Source organism: Terrapene carolina, unplaced genomic scaffold (genome assembly GCF_002925995.2).
Source record: "Terrapene carolina triunguis isolate 2854851 unplaced genomic scaffold, T_m_triunguis-2.0 Scaffold95, whole genome shotgun sequence".
NCBI lineage: Eukaryota > Metazoa > Chordata > Testudines > Emydidae > Terrapene > Terrapene triunguis.
The window spans coordinates 3,446,729-3,465,987 of NW_020664446.1; the positions used below are offsets into that span (position 1 = coordinate 3,446,729).

General features: G+C 54.6%; 1 protein-coding gene across 1 annotated transcript in view; it reads right to left on the reverse strand.

The window, feature by feature from the left end:
- SEMA4G (semaphorin 4G) overlaps positions 1-19,259 on the reverse strand; it is a 77,646-nt gene that overhangs the window by 39,447 nt on the left and 18,940 nt on the right. Inside the window, exon 2 of the mRNA XM_026650936.2 lies at positions 7,984-8,226. Within this exon, the coding sequence (XP_026506721.1) occupies positions 7,984-8,104 (121 nt within the window). The 5' untranslated portion in view covers positions 8,105-8,226. The remainder of the gene's footprint in view (positions 1-7,983; positions 8,227-19,259) is intronic.

A 19,259-nucleotide genomic window follows, 5' to 3' on the forward strand; every position in this document is an offset into this window, starting at 1 on the left:
CGGTCCTTAGAGAGGGGAGAAGTGTCGGGAAGACGCCGGTCCTTAGAGAGTGGAGAAGCATCGGGAAGACGCCGGTCCTTAGAGGCAGGAGACACAATGGGAGGACGCCGGTTCTTAGAGAGTGGAGAAGCATCGGGTGAACGGATGCTTTGGGGGTAGGAGGGGCAGCACGGGGGTCGAGGAGAGGCAGACAACGGCTGCAATGCACTTGGGGGTGACGTGGCAGCTGGGCTGCAGTGCTGGGCGACGCACTGCCATGACGGCGCAGGAGGCCCAAAACATACATCGCAGGCGGCTTCGCTGGTCCCGCAAGCCAGAGATGCAGGACAGACGCCACAGCGGGGCTACGTGGTGATCCTGCGCCAAGTCATTGCCCAGGGGGCTCGGACACCACAGCTGGTGAAGAGAGCCCAGCTGCAATGGAGCTGGGACCATGTCCACCAGCGGAGGATCTGGCCCCTGGTTTCTATGATCTTCATAAGAACGGCCATCCTGGGTCAGACCAATCGTCCGTCTAGCCCAGTATCCTGCCTTCCAATGGTGGCCCGTGCCAGACGCTTCAGAGGGAATGACCAGAACACGGAAATTATTGAGTGATCTAGCTCCTGTCATCCCATCCCAGCATCTGGAGGTCAGAGGTTTAGGAACACCCAGAGCACAATCTTGGCTAATAGCCATTGACCGACCTAGCCTCCATGAACTTCCTAATTCTTTTTTGAACCCAGTTACATTTTAGGCCTTCACAACATCCCCTGGCAATGAGTTCCACAGGTTGACTGTGCGTTGTGTGAAAAAGTACTTCTGTTTGTTTTAAACCTGCTGCCTATTCATTGGGTGACCCCTGGTTCTTGTGTTATGTGAAGGGGTAAATAACACTTCCCTATTCACTTCCTCCACACCAGTCATGATTGTATAGCCCTCGATCATATCCCCCCCCTTAGTCGTCTCTTTGTCAAGCTGAACAGTCCCAGTCTTTTTAACCTTTCCTCATACCGAAGCTGTTCCGTCCCCCTGATAATTTCTGTTGCCCTTCTCTGTGCCTTTTCCTATTGTAATATATCTTTGTGGAGATGGGGCGACCGGAACGGCACCCAGCTGCTTCAGAGAGCGGCTAGTTCTGGCAGCTGTTTGAGGCCGAAGGAAATCTCCGAAAGTTTAGGCAGTCCGTTGAGCCACCTCTAACGCTGATAACCCAGGGCACAGCTGAGCTGCCGTATTTCAGGCAGCCAAGCTCACTGCAAGAGCCTAAAGCTTTCCTGTTTGCCCCAATTGTGGCACATGTCTATTGGAGCCCCAAGGGTCAGAGATTAGCTTTACACTTCCCTCCCTCTGCTCACCTTACAGCGCGAGAGGCAATGGACCAGGCCTGGAGCCAGGCTGGGAAAGTTAGATGGAACGGCTCCAAAATACTGGGGGAGGGATAGCTCAGTGGTTTGAGCATTGGCCTGCTAAACCCAAGGCTGTGAGTTCAATCCTTGAGGGGGCCGTTTAGGGAACTGGGGTAAAAATCGGTCTGGGGATTGGGCCTGCTTTGAGCAGGGTTGGACTAGATGACCTCCTGAGATCCCTTCCAACCCTGAGATTCTATGATTGTAGGCGTAAAAGCAAACCCGCCCTGCGCTCCTCTTGCTGTCTCACAGCTTCCACCTGGGCGCAGGAAGATCGCAGAATAATCGGAAAATGATCTTCCGTCAGGGCGGTTTTAACATGTATTTCTCTGCAGAGGTTCAGAAAGGCCCCCTCCAAACACAGCAGTGGGTCAGACTGAGCTGGGAGCTAAGACAACGAGAAACCAGCTGGGAAAAAAATCCAGAATTGCGTTCCACCCCTTTCTATGAACGAGGGACTAGCGCAGTCAGAGGGTCTGTAAACAAGAGGCATTGGACCTGCAAGGGATGGCTAGATGGCCAGCAAGGTAGGGGGCGGGACAAAGATGGGTCTTATTGACTAGTGATGGTGAAGTGTGTGAGATGTCAGATGAACTTCCATGCCCCATAAAGTACCAGCTGGGCTGGTATAGAATGGGTACCGGTCCAAGTACCAGGTGGGCCAGTGTGGAATAAGAACATAAGGATGGCCACACTGGGTCAGACCAAAGGACCATCTAGCCCAGTATCCTGTCTTCTGACAGCGGCCAGTGCCAGGTGCCCCAGAGGGAATGAACAGAACAGGGAATCATCAAGTGATCCATCCCCTGTCCCCCATTCCCAGCTTCTGGCAAACAGAGGCTAGGGACACCATCCCTGCCCATCCTGGCTAATAGCCATTGAATGGGTACCAAGTAGGTTGGTGCGGAATGGGTGACCTACCCAGCAGGGTCAGGTAGAGTATGTGACCCTCAGCCTCCTTTCTCGTTCCCTCAGCCTCCTTTCTCGTTGATTCTTGACTCCGTGTGCTGAAGCGTTAGCGTCCTGCCGTGCTGACTTGAGATGCATTTGACTGCAGGTGCAAACAGAGGCCCATTTTGGGACAGATGGAACAAAGGGCCCTGCTTTCCATCCATCCTTCTGCCCAACACAGCTGAACGCCATGGGAAAAGTCAGAAGCAGCCGTGAGGCCTGTGCCAGACCTACCCTACAGGGAAGTCCAGGAATATTATTCCTGATGTGTTGATTCTCTTGCTCACTCTTCCCTGAATCCGTGCTAGGGCAGCTATATTTCCAGTGCCTGAGGCGCACGTAGCCCCTCCCCCCCGCCCATAACCCAGATTCTGATCTGTTACAAATTTACCGCAGCAATGCTCAATTCTGACTTCAATTCATTTACTCTGGATTGATCCCAGCGTCTCCCGGACCAGAATTGATGACTCGACCCCCTCTGCGTTTAACACAGGATACTTTACATAAAGTTGGTCACATCTGCACCACCAGCCGCGGCGTCCAGATGTTTCGTCTAGACCAGTATTTCCTGGTCCCCGGGGGAGGCTGCCTGATGGGGTCATGGCTTATTAACGCACTTAGCTGCGTCACAGGGGGACTCCTGGCCGAACACAGGGCTGGAAAGCCACTTCCCCTCCGACTGCAGCTGCCAACCTCCCCTTGGGCTTCCCGCCTGAAACAAGCCCGTCCAGCTGCTCTAGAGTGCAGAGGTGACGGGGGCCAGCCCAGGGGGGAGCTGTGGGGCTGTTTTTAGAGACTGCCACGTTCGACCCTCAGCACAGGGGCTTCAGATGATGCTGGTGAGCATCAAGGGCCAGCGCCAAAGAGCTGGGTCGAGAAAGCTGGGGCTACGAGATGGAGCCGTCCCCGGAGGGAGGAAGTGGGGCAAAACCTTCAGGGAGGCAGGAAGGGGGTGGGGTGCAGAAGCCCCTGACCCTCAAGAAACACGTACACTGGTTTTACCTGAAGGAGGGCGACTAACTTTTCACACCCTCTCTCCAACCTCTCCATCCTCCTCCTCAAAGGAAACCCGCGCAGCACCTTCTAAAGACCAGCTGGGGAGCTCAGGCCTCGTCCACACTTCAAACGCGACAGCGGCCCAGCTGCGGTGCTGAGTGGAGACGCTCCCTACGCCAACGGGGTTGTGAGGGGAACGGGGGGTCTCCCAGCAGCCTAGGTCATCCACCTCCCCGAGAGGAGGGAGCCAGGGCAACAGAAGAACTCTTCTGTCAACCTAGTGCTGTCCGGACGGGGACTTAGGTCGGCTTAACTGCTTCGCTCAGGGGGGTGGATTTTCACCCCCCTGAGCGCCATGGCTGGGTCGATGGAATTTTATAACTCTGCCAGGCCCCAGAAGCCATGGACTCAGTGGAGACACTGGTTTCCTGGCTCATCACAACAACCCGTAACTCACTAACTCTCCTTTGTCCCGTGGCGGCAGAAGGGTTATCCGCCCACTTCCCTCTGAATGGTCTCTTGCAACTCCTTATGTGTCACAGGGCACGTCTACACTACAAGCGATGTTAGGTCGATTAACAGCCGCCGCAGTAATTATTTCGGTGGCTGATGGCCACACTACCCTCCTTCTGTCCACACCAGCAGCGCTTCCACCCACTGAAGAGGGGCAGTGCGGGGGGCTGAGAGCCGGAGGTCTCTGCTCGGCTCCTTGCTGGGAGACCAGCTGCCGCCCCGGGGCTTCGTGCCTTCCTGCTCCCAGCCGGGAGCGCGGGGGGAAAGCCGCCTCGGCGGGGAGATCCTGGAGGGCAGGTGTGGGCACCATGCGCTCATCACACAGCTCCTTGGGAGGCAGGGCTAGGAATCAGAGCGGAGCGCTAGTCCCGGCTCTTACAGCCGCGCTGGGTGAACTTCGAGTCACGCCCCGCCTCTGTGCCTCCCTTGGCCCGTCTCCCCGATGGGATACCGCTGCTCAACTCAGCGCGTGTGAGACGCTATGCTCTGTGTGCGGTTACAGAATTCACTTCAACAGTCAAGCAGCAGGAACGCTGGCGGTGCCTGGGGAGAGCTGGCCCCGTCCAGCAGCGACACCGCGCTGGGGCCTGGGCCTGCGGCGGACGATTCCCAACGGGCGCGCACGGCTGTCGCACGAGCATCCAGAAGCTGCAAGGAGAAGGAAACTGAAAACCAGGGAGAGCAGAGGTCTGACTAGCCCCCGGGGATCCCTCCTGGTGGAGAAGGTGGATTCCCGGGAACCTTAGAAGAACAAACAAGACGGAGGAGAGAAGCCCTAGCACCAAAAGAAAGAGTCGTGAGACGAGAGGAACCACGCCAAGGTGAGTCGGGGCCCCGTTATTGTTTCAAGGCCCTCGTTACACCGTTCCCGAGCCTAGAGAGCAGGCTCAGCTCCCTCGTGACGCACGGTGCATCTCGCTGTGCTGTGGGCCGCACCCACAGTGCTCCTGGAATGGTCCCCGTGCTCCTGCCTGACGACCCAGCTCCTTCAGGAGCCACGCCTCTGCCCTGATCTCGGGTTCCCCGCACCCAGAGGGCACGGAAGGAAGTACTCACTCCACACGCACTACGGAGAAAAACCCCAGACGGACCAATACGGGTCTGGATTTCTCTCCTCCCCAGTGACCACGTCCCCGATCCCCAGGACTTCTGTTTCAAGAGAGATTATGCAGATTCCAGACGGTGTGAAGATGCCTGGGTGGCCAAGAGGCCATGAATGCACAAATCCACAGTAATGGGCTATTCCAACATCTAGCCAGGTCCCTGTATGGGGGTAAGGAGCCGTCCCGGTACAAAGCTGCCCACCAGGATCCCGCCATGAAACGCCACCAAGCCAGTGTGGAGCCATGGTGCTCCGATTCGGGGAGTGGTTCTGGGATTCCAAAGATCACCAGGGATGGAACCAAATCATGTAAGATGAGGTGGCTTCAGCCCTGCCCCGCACTGTTCCCCTCTCCGTGTGGCCCCTGCAGCTGTCAGAAAGAGAGGGCAGAGACAGGGAGATCAAAACACCCCAACACAAGCAGTCTCTGGGGAGTGTGTGATCTCCAGCTGTTTATATTCTGCAGATACATGTTCTGTACAAGCACCGCTATTCTCAGGCCGTCGATTGACACAGGGACACACACCCGTGGTTTGCAGATTTGCATCTTAAGACGCTGAATGTTCTGAAGAAGTGTGAAGAATATTTTAGCACCTCCCTTAGTCTCTTCCCCCACCCGTGTGTGTGCATGCAAAGGCGCACACAGGGTGTGTGTGGGAGGAATCACACACACACATCTAGGGACTGGACTGGCTCCGTCCTCAGCGGTTCACCAGTCTTTTATTTTGGAAGTTAACGTCTTGTCTCCAGCGCTCAGGTCACACACACAAAAAAGCCTTCAAAAATGGGAACGGAAGCAGGGACGCCAGCTGGAGCATGCAGCACCGGCTGGTACAGTGAGACGAGGTGTCAGCACACAGCGCCGAAGTGTCAGTGTTACTGTTGTTTGTCTCTGTTTTGCTGCTGGGTAGAGCATGCAGGGGAGGAGGCGAATGGCCGGGGCAGGAAGATCTAGGTGCAGTCTCATGGTGTGGGAACGAACCACCACTTTCCTCCCCGACCCCTGCGTGGCTCCTGTGCGCCCCATCTCAAAAAGGATATATTGGAATTGGAAAAGTTACAGAGAAAGGCAACACATATGATTAGGGGAATGGAACAGCTTCTGTGTGAGGGAAGATTAAAAAGACTGGGACTGTTCAGATTGGAAAAGAGACGATTCAGGGGGGATATGATAGAGGTCTATAAAATCATGACTGGTGTGGAGAAAGTAAATAAGGAAGTGTTATTTACCCCTTCACATAACACACACAAACGAGGTATCACCCAATAAAACTAACAGGCAACAAGTTTAAAACAAACAAACAAAGTATTTCTTCACACAATGTCCAGTCAACCTGTGGAACTCATTGCCAAGGGATGTTGTGAGGCCAAAACTATAACTGGGTTAAAAAAAGAACGAGCTAAGTTCATGGAGGATGGGTCCATCAATGGCTATTAGCCATCCAGGGATGGATCACTGGATGATGACCTGTTCTGTTCATTCCCTCTGGGGCACCTGGCACTGGCCACTGTCGGTAGACAGGATACTGGGCTAGATGGACCTTTGGTCTGACCCAGTATGGCCGTTCTTATGTAAAATGGAACAATGACACCGAACTGCTTCGTGGCTAAGGGTTTATAAAGAGCTCTCTGGTTTTCAAAGCAGTCATGCCCTCAGCGGTAGATGTGTGAAGAAGCTGGGACCAACCTCCTGGCTCCGAGCCCCAAGCTAAACCTGCTAGCCCTCACAGCGCTCATGGGTCATCTACTCATCTCAAATGTGAACTTTTAACCAAGTTCTCGGCTTCTCCTGAGCATTCTGCTGGGATATTTCAGCCAACACTTTTGCCGTTGCAAAGAAATTGCTGCAGTTACATGAAGGTTTCATTTTTCCATGAGAACTGAATTCTCCTTGCTCCATCAGCCTTTAAGCGAACACTGTGCAACCGTTAGTTAATTAATCGGCCCTCTCATCATCCCTGTCAGGTAGAGGCTCTTGCCTCGGCTTCACTTCCAAACTGTCTTGAAGTATTTAGCGGCATCTCAGGTGAGATGTCACCAAGCCAGCCCGCAGGGCAAAGGCCAAGCTTCCTTCTGTCCATCAAAGACAATTGCAAGACTCCCACTCCTTTCCGACAGTGCAACCAGGAGTCAGTCCATGGGCCGGGGAAGATGACGCAGGAGGCTGGATAAACCAGTCCCGCCAAGAAAGCCATGGCATGGCAGGCCTGGAACAACCTATCTGACCACCCTCCAGCCCACCACAGGCGGAATTCACCCCTAGGCAGAGGGGCCAGGACAAGGCTTAGGCACCACCTTATGAGCTGAATTGGGGTTTATGTGGGGTGGTGTGTGGACCCCAGGCTGGCCCCCCTCTGCAGAGGGGACAAAATCCTCCCTTCAAGCCCCCGGGAAGGAAGCAGGTAGGGATGTCACAGGGAAGGTCAGTCTAATGCAATTGCTCTGGGAAGCTCTAGCATCCGGGGGCTGAGCACAGGCAGCCAGGAACAGGAGGCCTCACCGTGCTCGAGGAGCTGCGGCCATATGTCCTTGTGCCGCAGGAGCCTGGGAAAGCGGAGACGCTGATGTCATCGGACATGCAGATGCTGTCGTGCTGACGGCTCCGATCTGGCACGTAGCAATCGGCAGCAGCTCCCAGACAGCATGCAGGGCAGGCTGATGGCTCTCCGAGCAGGTTCCCTCCTTCCCCCACGCCCCATCCGTCTCTCACAGCCGAAACACAAGGGGACCAGAGGCGAGGGGGAAATCATCGGCCTCATCCCCAGGGAGCCATCGGAGAGAGGAGGAGGGGGCACACCGCGAGCTCAGAGCACTGGCTGTTACACACCAGACCCCATTTCTTGTGCATCCTGGGGCTTTGCACAGTGCTCACTGCAGGAGCTAAGCACAGATCTAAGGACCTCTGCCCAGGACCTTCCACTCCCCGTAGCCAGGCGGCCTTCACATCCGCCCGGCCATGCAGGCAACATGCACCAATGACGCACAGTGTCCGGCTGCTCCCTCTGGGGCAGGGGTAAAACCAAGCTTCCTTACCCTTATAGGCAATTGTCGTCCTTGGGGTTGCGTCCAAGTCCACGGCGGATCGTCGAGAGGGGTAGCCCGTTGTCACGGCCGCCAACAGGACCAACAGGTACCAGGCCATACGTCTTCTCATCTTCCCGGGTGACCAAGGTCGTTGGTCTGCCAACAAACTCTTTGCCAGTGGACGGGAGCCAAGCTCACTGGAGATAGCCCCACCGGCTCCTGTGTGTCTCACGGCAAACCACGATCGTGCTCCTGAAATACAGAGTGGAAGCTGAGGAGCGGAACATGCCAATCCTTTCATCTGAGGATCTCAAAGCACTTCCCCAAACATTAAGCTCCACAACAGCCCCATGAGACAGGGACTCATAGAATCACAGGACTGGAAGGGACCTCGAGAGGTCATCTAGTCCAGTCCCCTGCACTCAAGGCAGGACTAAGTATTATCTAGACCATCCCTGACAGGTGTTTGTCCGACCTGCTCTTAAAAAACCCTAATGATGGAGATTCCGCAACCTCCCTAGGCAATTTATTCCAGTGCTTAACCACCCTGACAGTTGGGAAGTTTTTCCTAATGTCCAACCTAAACTGCCCTTGATGCAATTTAAGCCCATTGCTTCTTGTCCTGTCCTAAGAGGTTAAGGAGAACAATTTTTCTCCCGCATCCTTGTAACAACCTTTTATGTACTTGAAAACAGTTCTCATGTCCCCTCTCAGTCTTCTCTTCTCCAGTCTAAACAAACCCAATTTTTTCAATCTTCCCTCATAGGTCATGTTTTCTAGACCTTTCATCATTTGTATCAGAGGGGTAGCCGTGTTAGTCTGGATCTGTAAAAGCAGCAAAGAGTCCTGTGGCACCTTATAGACTAACAGACGTATAGGAGTCTCCTGTACGTCTGTTAGTCATGCTCCACGTCTTTGCTGCTTTCATCATTTGTGTTTCTCTTCTCTGGGCTTTCTCCAATTTGCCCACATCTTTCCTGACATGTGGCGCCCAGAACTGGACACAATACTCCAGTTGAGGCCTAATCAGCGTGGAGTAGAGCGGAAGAATTATTTGTGTCTTGCTTACAACACTCCTGCTAATACATCCCAGAATGTTCTTTTTTTTTTTTGCAACAGTGTTACACTGTTGACTCATATTTAGCTTGTGATCCACTCTGACCCCCAGATCCCTTTCCGCAGTTCTCCTTCCTAGGCAGTCATTGCCCATTTTGTATGTGTACAACGGATTGTTCCTTCCTAAGTGGAGTACTTTGCATTTGTCCTGATTGAATTTCATCCTATTTACTTCAGACCATTTCTCCAGATCGTTTTGAATTTTATTCCTATCCTCCAAAGTGCTTGCAATCCCTCCCCAGCTTGGTATCGGCGGCAAACTTTATAAATGTACTCTGTATGCCATTATCTAAATCATTGATAAAAATATTGAACAGAACTAGACCCAGAACCGATCCCTACGGGCCCCCACTCGTTATGCCCTTCCAGCATGACACTGAACCACTGATAACTACTCTCTGGGAACAGTTTTCCAACCAATTCTGCACCCACCTTGTAGTAGCTCCATCTAGGTTGCATTTCCCTAGTTTGTTTCTGAGAAGTATTATCCCCTACTGATAGATGAGGAAACTGAGGCAAAGAGAGGGGACACAATTTACTCCAAGACACAGAATGAGTCAGTGGCAGGGGTAAGTATAGAAGTAAGTATAGCTCTGAGCGTCCCCTGCACTAGCCACTACACATCACTCCCTCTGGCTAGGGATTCTGTTCTGATAGGTTCTCCTCTTTCAACGGTATTAATCTGCTAAATTTAATAAACATGCACAGCCTATGGGAAAAACATTCAAATAGAAATCACACCTTACCAAACCCCAGAAGCCTGCTATCCTCATTAAATCCAAACGCACAAAGATCTACATCGCTACGTTCTCCCATAGGCAAACGGTGGCCCACGTAGTTCAGAAATCGGAAGATGCCGCGCAGCTGGGTAACAGATCAGTTACTCATTCTATCTGCATCATAAATACAGCGTCTGAAAGGCTTGGTGCAGCCATTTCCGGAAGAGGCGGCATAGGAATAAACCGATGTATCCCTGCTCCCCCAGATTTTTTTATGCAAGACGCACAAACACTTCACGTTTAACAATGCAATGAATTCTAGAATGAGGGGATCCTTTGTGTTTTATTACACCTTGCAATCCGAGCACTTCAGTTTAGATAACCGAGGTAATAAACGTAATTAAAAAGAAGAAGTGGGACTTCCAGCCGTCCTTGTGGTACCAGAGCCTCTATTTGCATTCTGCATCCAGCACAGAGTCCTATGGAATGCATTGGACATTTAGGGCCAATATTTCAGTCTTGTTTTGGCTAGTTCTTGTTTTCCTACTGTACTAATCTGCCCCACCTAGGACCAAATTAAAGCCAAAAAAATCCAAGAGGAAACACTTGAGGGAGCGGGCAGCCTGCGGAACTCCCTGCTCCATGATGTCATGAAGCCTGATCCCAGGTCTGGGTTTTTAGAAGATGCAATGCATTTATTACTAACCTTTGGACCTATCTAAGCTGAGGAGAGTTAGAGCTTTCATGCTTCAGACAGCAACCTAGCGGGAGTCACTCCTCCAGTGAACTGCATTTACCGCTTTGCCAGGTTCACCCACCATAGATTCCAGTTCAAGGTCTTGCTATCCTCCCATGCATTTGGGCCGGTTCCCAGAGAGATCGGCACACCCTCTACCACTACAATCTCCTAGGACAGCTCTGAACTACAGGAACAATGACAACGCCAGCGGGGGGGCGGGGAGAAAGGCAGCAGAAAGAATGGTCCCAGGGACTGGACAATTTCAGTGCTTTCATTCGCTCTTGCAAGAGACCTCCCTGACTAAAAACCTCACCCGCTTCTTAGAGTTAACTGTCCCTGCAAGTGTTTTCCATACGCCACCCACCCGCGCACCCCAGACAGGAGACCCTGGAACCAACCAAACTGCTTCTACAGGCAGGGAAGGAAGAGACAGAGTTAGGGTGAGGTCTATTTTTAACTGCTCGGGAGGCACACAGACACTATGGAGATGGGTCACGGATAACACTGATAACCGATTTCAAACGGGGGCAAAAGAGAATTACAGAAGACCATAACAACGGCCAGACTGGGTCAGACGAAAGGTCCATCTAGCCCAGTATCCTGTCCTCCGACAGTGGCCAATGACAGGTGCCCCAGAGGGAATGAACAGAACAGGGCAATTTCAAGTGATCCATCCCATTTCCCATTCCCAGCTTCTGGCAAACAGAGGCTAGGGACACCATCCCTGTCCATCCTGGCTAATAGCCATTGATGGACCTACCCTCCAGGAACTTATTTAATTTTTTTTTTAACCCTGTTATATTTTTGGCCTTCACACCATCCTCTGGCAAGGAGTTCCACAGGTTGACTGTGCCTTGTGTGAAGAAATACTTCCTTTTATTTGTTTTAAACCTGCTGCCTATTAGTTTTATTGGGCGAGCCTGGTTTGTGTGTTATGTGACGGAGTAAATAACATTTCCTTATTCACTTTCTCCACATCAGTCATAATTTTATAGACCTCGATCATATCCCCCCTTAGTCCTCTCTTTTCCAATCTGAACAGTCCCAGTCTTTTTAATCTCCCCTCACACAGAAGCTGTTCCATTCCCCTAATCATATGTGTTGCCTTTCTCTGTAACTTTTCCAATTCCAATATATCCTTTTTGAGATGGGGCGACCAGATCTGCAGGCAGTACCCAAGATCTGGGCATACCATGGATTTTTATGGAGGCAATATGATATTTTCTGTCTTATTATCTATCTACAGTATATATCTCATTAGAGGCAGAGCTACTTGCCTAAGGTTCTGGGGAGGTCACTGGAAGAGAACCCAGGTGGTCCCAGGCTCCTGCAGGAGCCCCCAACTGCGTCTGTGCAAGGTGAGGCAAGGTTACCAGGGCAAAACCCCTTTGACAATTGTAGCTCATTTCCAAGACAGCAAGTTGTGATCACAGCCACACCATGGAGCTAAAGGTGCAATGCCTCTGATTCATGACATGTGACGCCGTTTCCAGACAGCAACCGTCGTTAACTGAACATGCTGCATTCGTTAAGCCAAACCAGTTGCAGCAACTTGCTAAACCGTAAGCCAGAGGTGGAAACCATCAGCAAAAATCTTCCCGCCCTCCCCAAGTGCCGTGTCGTTTTCTAGCAAGTCTACGGAAAGGTGTGAATTCCTGCTAACACCAACGCAGAGGGCGTGCATGGCGCGCCGGCTTCCCGATCCCTTGGAGTTTTGCTGCAGCTGGTCTTCTTCCAATTCAGAATATTGTGGCAAGAAACAGGGCCCTCCGGTGCACCTGCCCAGGCTGAAAGCATGTGGGGAGCAAGGACCAGCAGACAGCTAGCGACACCAAAGGGAGACAGCTCTGCCCAATGCCTCCGGCTTGAACAGTCACATTGCCCCGGCTGCGTGAAAGGAAGGATATAGCACTGCGGTTTCCTTATCATCCAGAAACTTACCCGGCCGTCCCAAGGGAGAGCAAAGCCACTTAGACACGCAGGAGGGAGGGGAGACTTGGCAGGGCCGGCCGTTTGCTCCAGCTTTAAGCTTCTAGCTAGCTAAATCGTGAGCAGGGGGCAGCAGGGGACGTGGCAGCTGTGAGCCCCACATGGAAGACAATCCTGTGATACGAGGGCTGGGGGTTAAGTCTCATCTGAAAGACGGCACCCCCTACTGCCACACTGCAGGAATACGTCCAGTACCAGCCCAGAGGGAAGGCTGCGGCCTGACTGGCACCTCCTGCAGCTGCCCCCCGTGTTCCCCCTACAGGTCTCACTGACCAGCCCTGAACCCGCTTACGGGAAGCTGCAGAGCTCAGAGGGAGGCCGAGATACTGCAGGAGGCAGAGAGCGACTGCATACATTTCAGGTTCTCTTTCACACCAGGGCACAGAGAGGAGCGGTAGCCAAGTCGGGCAGCCAGACTCGGTTCTCTTTATTTCACAGCTTCCGAGCTGTTCAGACTCCAATAAAAGCCGTCGCCTCTGATCCCTGCCAGCTTTTCAGTGCTCTCCAGCACTGCGAGGAAGTCAGCGAGACTCTCCACGCTTTTATTGTGGCAGCTTTTCCGTGGGAGTTCTGAGCAACGCCGACGCGTCCCCAAGGATCACAAAGAGACAGAGCTAGCATTTAGCGAGCCACCGGTCACAGCAGGGACTCGGTCACTTAATGAATCAAAGCGAGGGAAGCGCACGTTAGACATACCCCTGGAACATCACGGGCCTGCGAGGCTGGCTTGTAGCCAGGCCATTTTTCTCTCCGCTTATGTGGTTCGAAAGCACTGGCCATATATAGGTTAATCGCTCACCAGCACCTTTCAAAATGCGAGAGAGAGAGAGTGTGTGTGAGAGAGAGAGTGTGTGTGTGTGTGAGAGAGAGAGAGCGAGAGAGAGATTCACACCTCCACTACTGACAATGCAGCAGCTGTGTCAACTGCACAGGACTTTAGGACAGGAAGTGAGAAGTGCCACCTCCAGCTGACACTGGTAAGGAATTTGAAGGAGACAAAGTGACTGGCTGGGTGGAATCTGGGCAGGACACACGGACAGACCACTCCTGCCTCCTGCGTAGCCATGTGGGATATAACAGGGGTTCTCAACCTTTTTCTTTCGGAGGCCCCCCCCAACATGCTATAAAAATTCCACGGCCCACCTGTGTCACAGTAACTGGTTTTCTGCATATAAAAGCCAGGGCCGGCGTTAGGGGGCAGCAAGCAGCGCCCCACACTACGGGAACCCCCACAAAGCTCAGGCTTCGGCTTCAGCCCCAGGTGGCAGGGGTCAGGGACGTGGGCCTCAGCTTTCTGCCCTAGGCCCCGGTGAGTCTAATGTCGGCTCTGCTTGGTGGACCCACTGAAACCTGCTCGCGGCCCCCCCACGGGGCCCCGGATCCCTGGTTGAGACCCACTGGGATATATCATGGCTGCACGTGGTTAGAAGCTTGGGTTTAAGTTTTGCCCAGCAGATGGCACCGGCAACCCAGCGCCCCGTGGCAGCATCAGGACACCGCTGGCCCAGGCACAGGGCTTTCCCCCTTTCAGAGCAGTTCAGCCCTGAATCCTCCATGCCTCTGGGAGGTTCTGTCCCTGTTTCGCAGACAGAGACGCTGTGGCAGAGAGATTCAGCAATCTCCCAAAGCCACGGGGCGGGTGCTCCTGGCTCCCAGTACAACGCTCAGCCGTCCAGTCTTCTGTCCCCGTCTACAGCCCCCCGCTGGCAGCAGGCTGGGGCTCGCTCGGTCGGACCCTGCTTTTGCTTGCAAACCAGAGCGGCACGGCCAGACCCTACAGTCTCTAGAGATTTTACGGGTAGGTTAGAGACCTTCACCCCCTGCAAGAAGTGTTATGGAGAAAGATTTCTCAGCCTGCCACCAGCCTCTGGAGCAGAGGGGAGGCCCGTGGGACAGGAGGGGTTTGTTCCCATTACCGGCTGGGAATCCATCTGCTTCAGAATGGGAAGCAGGAGAGGCTTGGCTTTCAGGTTCCTCCCCGTGACTGATCCCCACAAGGTATCGCTTTCCTCTTGGGTCTGTGGTCCCTTCTGGCCGTAAACTCTGTGCCTCAGCGCAGCGCCTTGCTCCGAGCTGCCCCTGAAGCCAGGGCCGCCCGGGGGGGGGGAGTGGGGCAAGTGGGGCAATTTGCCGCAGGGGCCCCCACGAGAGTTTTTTGGGGCCCCTGGAGCGGGGTCCTTCACTCGCTCTGGGGGACCCGAAAAACTCTCGCGGGGCCTGGGCCCCCGGAGCTTCTTCCGCTCCAGGTCTTCGGTGACAATTCAGCGGTGGGGGGTCCTTCTGCCCCGGGACCCACCGCCGAAGTGCCCCGAAGACCCGCGGCGGGGGGTCCTTCCGCCCCGGGACCCGCCGCCGAAGTGCCAGGTCTTCGGCGGCGGGGGGTCCCCGCCGCCGAAGACCCCAGGCCCCCTGAATCCTCTGGGTGGCCCTGCCTGCAGCAGGCTCCCTGGAAACCACACCAACAAGGTTCCTTTCGTGGCAGGCCGAGAGTCACTGTACCGGTGGCACTCCAGCCTGGGAAGGGCAGCTCAGTGGTCAGAGCAGGGGAGGTATTTGGAGTCGGACTCCTGGGCCCTACCCTCAGCTTGGCCACTAACTGCCCTTGGGCACATCAAAAAGCCGAGGTAAAGCCGGGACAATGCCCACGGCCCAGGGCACTGGGAGACTTACTGCTTTGCAAGAGCCCGCCGATGACTGGTGCTACGGCAGCGGTTCCCGAACCGTGGGCCGTGCACCCAAATGACATCACGCCCTCAGCTGTTGGGATCACCGCAATCCCTAGTGCACGGGGGATGCCATTTTGCTCCACCCAGCGTGACCTCACACGCTCTGGTGCTCTTCACGATGGTGCCCTCCATGCTGCCGGGGCCAGGAAATAATTCATTACAATGGGGTTGTGCCGGCAAAAAGTTTGGGAACCCCTTTGCTGTGGGAAGGTGACGTGATAATCTCTATTACGCTAGCATCTAGGGACCCATTCCTGGATCGAGGCCCTGCTGCGCTAGGCACTGTACATCCCCCACACCCTGAAACGACTGACCCTGCTGCAAACAGATTACAACCTGAGTAAGAGACAAGTGACAGCCAGGGGAAGCACAGGGAAACAACCGATTGGTACAGGCAGCGGTTGTGGGCACAGGCACTTGGCCTTTGCACGGGGGCTTACGGTAACAATCCTGTTCCAAGGGGCCAGATGTACCCGCTGCGTCATGCACGGGAATTCTGACTTTAGCCCTATGGCAGGCACCAACCCTGAGGCTTTGCCCCCTCAGCCTGTAAGCGGCTACCCAACTGCTTCGTGGAGGCTGCTGGGCTCTCACGCTCGGAGCACAAGGCTGGGGTCTACTCCCCGTTCCACCGCTGACTCCCCACGGGAGCCTTTTCCCTGCTTCCCGAAGCCGGGCTACATGCCCACAGCTTCGAGAGCTACCGCAGGAAAGTACCGAGTCGCCTTGGCAGGGGGTTAGCCTAGCCGACCCTCGCGGGCCCTTCTAACCCTACGGCTCTATGGAGGATGGTGCTGTGACACTCGAGCCGGGGCTGCTGGAAGGGATTCACGGAGAGGGGAAAGCGCGGAACAGGAACTGCTCGGCTCTCTCTCCCCCATACGCACACAGCGGCTTTCCTTTGGAGGAGACCAGCTGCCACCGCTTACTCACCACTTGGCACTGGTCTCGCTGGCGGGCCCCCCGTGTTGCCAGTGCATGCTGGAGACCACCCAGCCATCGGCGTTCGAGGGCGGATATTTGCAGACTGTCGCTCGTTACAGCCAGGCTGTACCAACACAAACGTCCGTGTTTATGCAACAACACGCTCCGGGCCGCGCCGCAGGGGCCTGACTTTCACAGCAAGAACGTCTCCGTGCCTGGGGTAACGGGGAGGCTGGTCTCCGTCGAGGGATCTAACTGGAGACCAGCCGGAGCAGCACGCACTTGGCTCAGCTGGAAGTTAAACCAGCAGTGAGCTGTGTTTTCAGTGGGCGGAGTTAAGTACGTTGTACCAGACATAACGGGAGCCTGAGTTACATGCCAGGTAGGGAGGTCCTGGACGACCTTCCCACCCAGCCCTGGTCCAGAGCATTCCTGGTGTTATTCCCATTCCGGGGCTCACGCAGGGTGAGGACAATTCACTTCCACGCTGAGCCACAGGCTCCCCCTCCCCCCGCTAGTCCAGATCCAGGCCACCCAGCAACACTGCATCACACAGGTGGCGCATGTGCACAGAAGTGAGGAGAAGCCACCAAATTCGTTATCAGCCATGACCCAAGGTTGCACCTGGCAACGTTTCAGGAAAGCAGAGCTTATTTCATGGCCGGGTGGCTGGAGGAACTTTGGCTGCTCTCCTTGCTTCCTGACTCAAGGGAGCGTAGCATCTGGTCCGACATTCCTTGCGCACCCCAAGAGCACCGTGGGAGTTGAGGGGGTGACGGGCTGTGCGCAAGGGCAGAAGGGGCTTGCCAGCCCTCGGATCAGCCGCCTTTTGCAACATCATTCCCCGTTGCTTTGATCTGCAGCAACGGTACCTCTGCCAGCTTCCCTAGGCATTGTGGCCTGATGGCTCTGGGGGCTGAGAATTATCTTCTTTAAGGTCTGGCCTAAACTTTTCCTTCCTTTGCCTTCAGGCCATTTTTTGCACAGCTGATCTGCGTGAAGAGTACTGTGTAGGAGAAACAATTGATCGTAGTCACGCGGCAGAGCTGGAGGGGGAAAGGAGGGAATTGCTGGCTCTGAAAATGAAACCAATGAAAAGATAAAAAAAACCAAACAGGCCGTTCCCGGAGAACCTCAGCAAAGATCGCTCCCTGCTGCATTTGGCCTAAGAAAGAAGCAAGTCGGAGAACGGGTCCGCCGTGGTTGGCTGGCCTAGAGCTGATGCGGTGTCTGAACTGCCAACGGTGTCGGCTCACGTGAAGGGATTTCTGCTGATTTGCTCGCCAGCTCTGCACGCAGAGATCGGCACTTCCAGAGGCGAGAGGGCTGCAGACAGACAGACAGACACACACACACAGAACTAATCTAGGACACAGATGTGAGCTTTAATCTGGGTGCATCTCTGCCTGCTCGGTTAGTCACTTTCCACTCCGCTCTCACATCCTGCCGGGGCCTGGGAAGGCAGGTGGCTGAATGGGATCGGAGGGGAGGGTTTTCCTGGGAAGAGCCGCGTTAAGGTTGTTCAGCCTGATGGAAGGAGCGTTTAGACAGGAAGCCTCCCCTGCTCCCTGTCTGCCCCGGAACAGGAGAAGAGCCACCGTCCATGTCCCTTACGGCATGGAGGATAAATTTCCAGCAGCATTAGGAACACAAGCAGGCCGGGTTTAACACAGCACACGTGCTTCACACGCACCAGGTCACCTCCACAACCCCAGCCCAGGCGCTTCCCGGCAGTGTGTGGCACGCTCGGCGTCGGCAGCAGAGCAGGGCGGAGGGCCACAGTAACAGAACGGGGGAGGAGGAGACTTTTCATTTTACCCAAATAACTCTAGCGACGCCCCACGAAATGCATCCAGGGCCCATTTGGCCGGTGGCAGAGGAAGCTCAGGCCATTGGGGCTAAGGGGACCCGCGTCGGGAGAGCTTTTCGGCCAGTTTGGCCAGCTAATAGCGGTTTTGGAGGTGGGCGGGGGCAGGAGGAACCAGACCACAGCCAGGTGCAAAGCTGAGACGCCTCCACCTGCTCCGCAGCTCCTGCGGGCACCATTAGCTCCAGGGCTGCATGACCCAAGCTCCCTTACTGCCCGGCTCAGAAGGGACAGCCAGTGCTGCCCCCGCTCCTCCCCAGGACAACGCTTCAGCCCTTTCCACTGAGAGGCCCAATCTCCCTGCTGAATGGAAGATGGCGTGAGGGAGAAGTAGAGAGACCCCTCAGGCTATGGCAAAGGAAGCTGGGTACGGTGGAGAGAGACAGAGGGGGCCGCCGCTCGTCCCACACGGCTCAGTCTGCAATTTTCCCTTCTGTCTAGTCAGAGTTAGGGCTCTGCTGTCATAGCATCTCTCTGAAACCCAAGAAGGTGCTCCAAGTCGCCAGCTTACGGGGCTCAAAGGTAGCTCGGTTACGTCTACATGTGCCGCAATCGCACCTCCCGACTGCAGTGTAGACAGACTCGAAGGGCAGGTCTACACTTAAAATGCTGCATCGGCGCAGCTGTAGCGCTTTCCTGAAGCTGCTCTCCTATCGGTGTAATTAATCCTACCGAGAGGCGGTAGCTATGTCAGCGCTGTCCACATGGGCGCTTAGATCGGTGTAACTACGTCACTCAGTGGGGGTGGATTTTTCACACCCTGGGGCAGCGTAGTTACACCGAAGTAATTCTGTGGTGTAGACCTGCCCTAGGACTCCTCTCCAGACAGGGACCAAGAACCCAGCAAGGGTTCCCAAAACCAGAAGGGCACGTTCCCCTTCAGCTGAAAGATTTATTGGATGTGATGCAAGTGGACAACCAAGTCAACAGGCGTGTAGCTCCCGGCATTGTACGTTTAAAAACCAAAGCCTGGGCCAGCCTCTTCGGACGAGAAACGCTAGCCAGGAAGAAACCTGACCAGGTGGGGAAGAGATTGAAACGATCCAGATGTTTTCCATTTCCCTACCTCCTCCTGCAGCCCGAGGGAGTTGGACGCCCCCTTTCATGAGGCAGCATCTGTTCACAAAGGCAGCCCTTTCCTGTACAGCCGGATTCATGCCTCTTTCTGCAATTGAGAGAGACAAGGTAAGGGGAGGCAATATCCT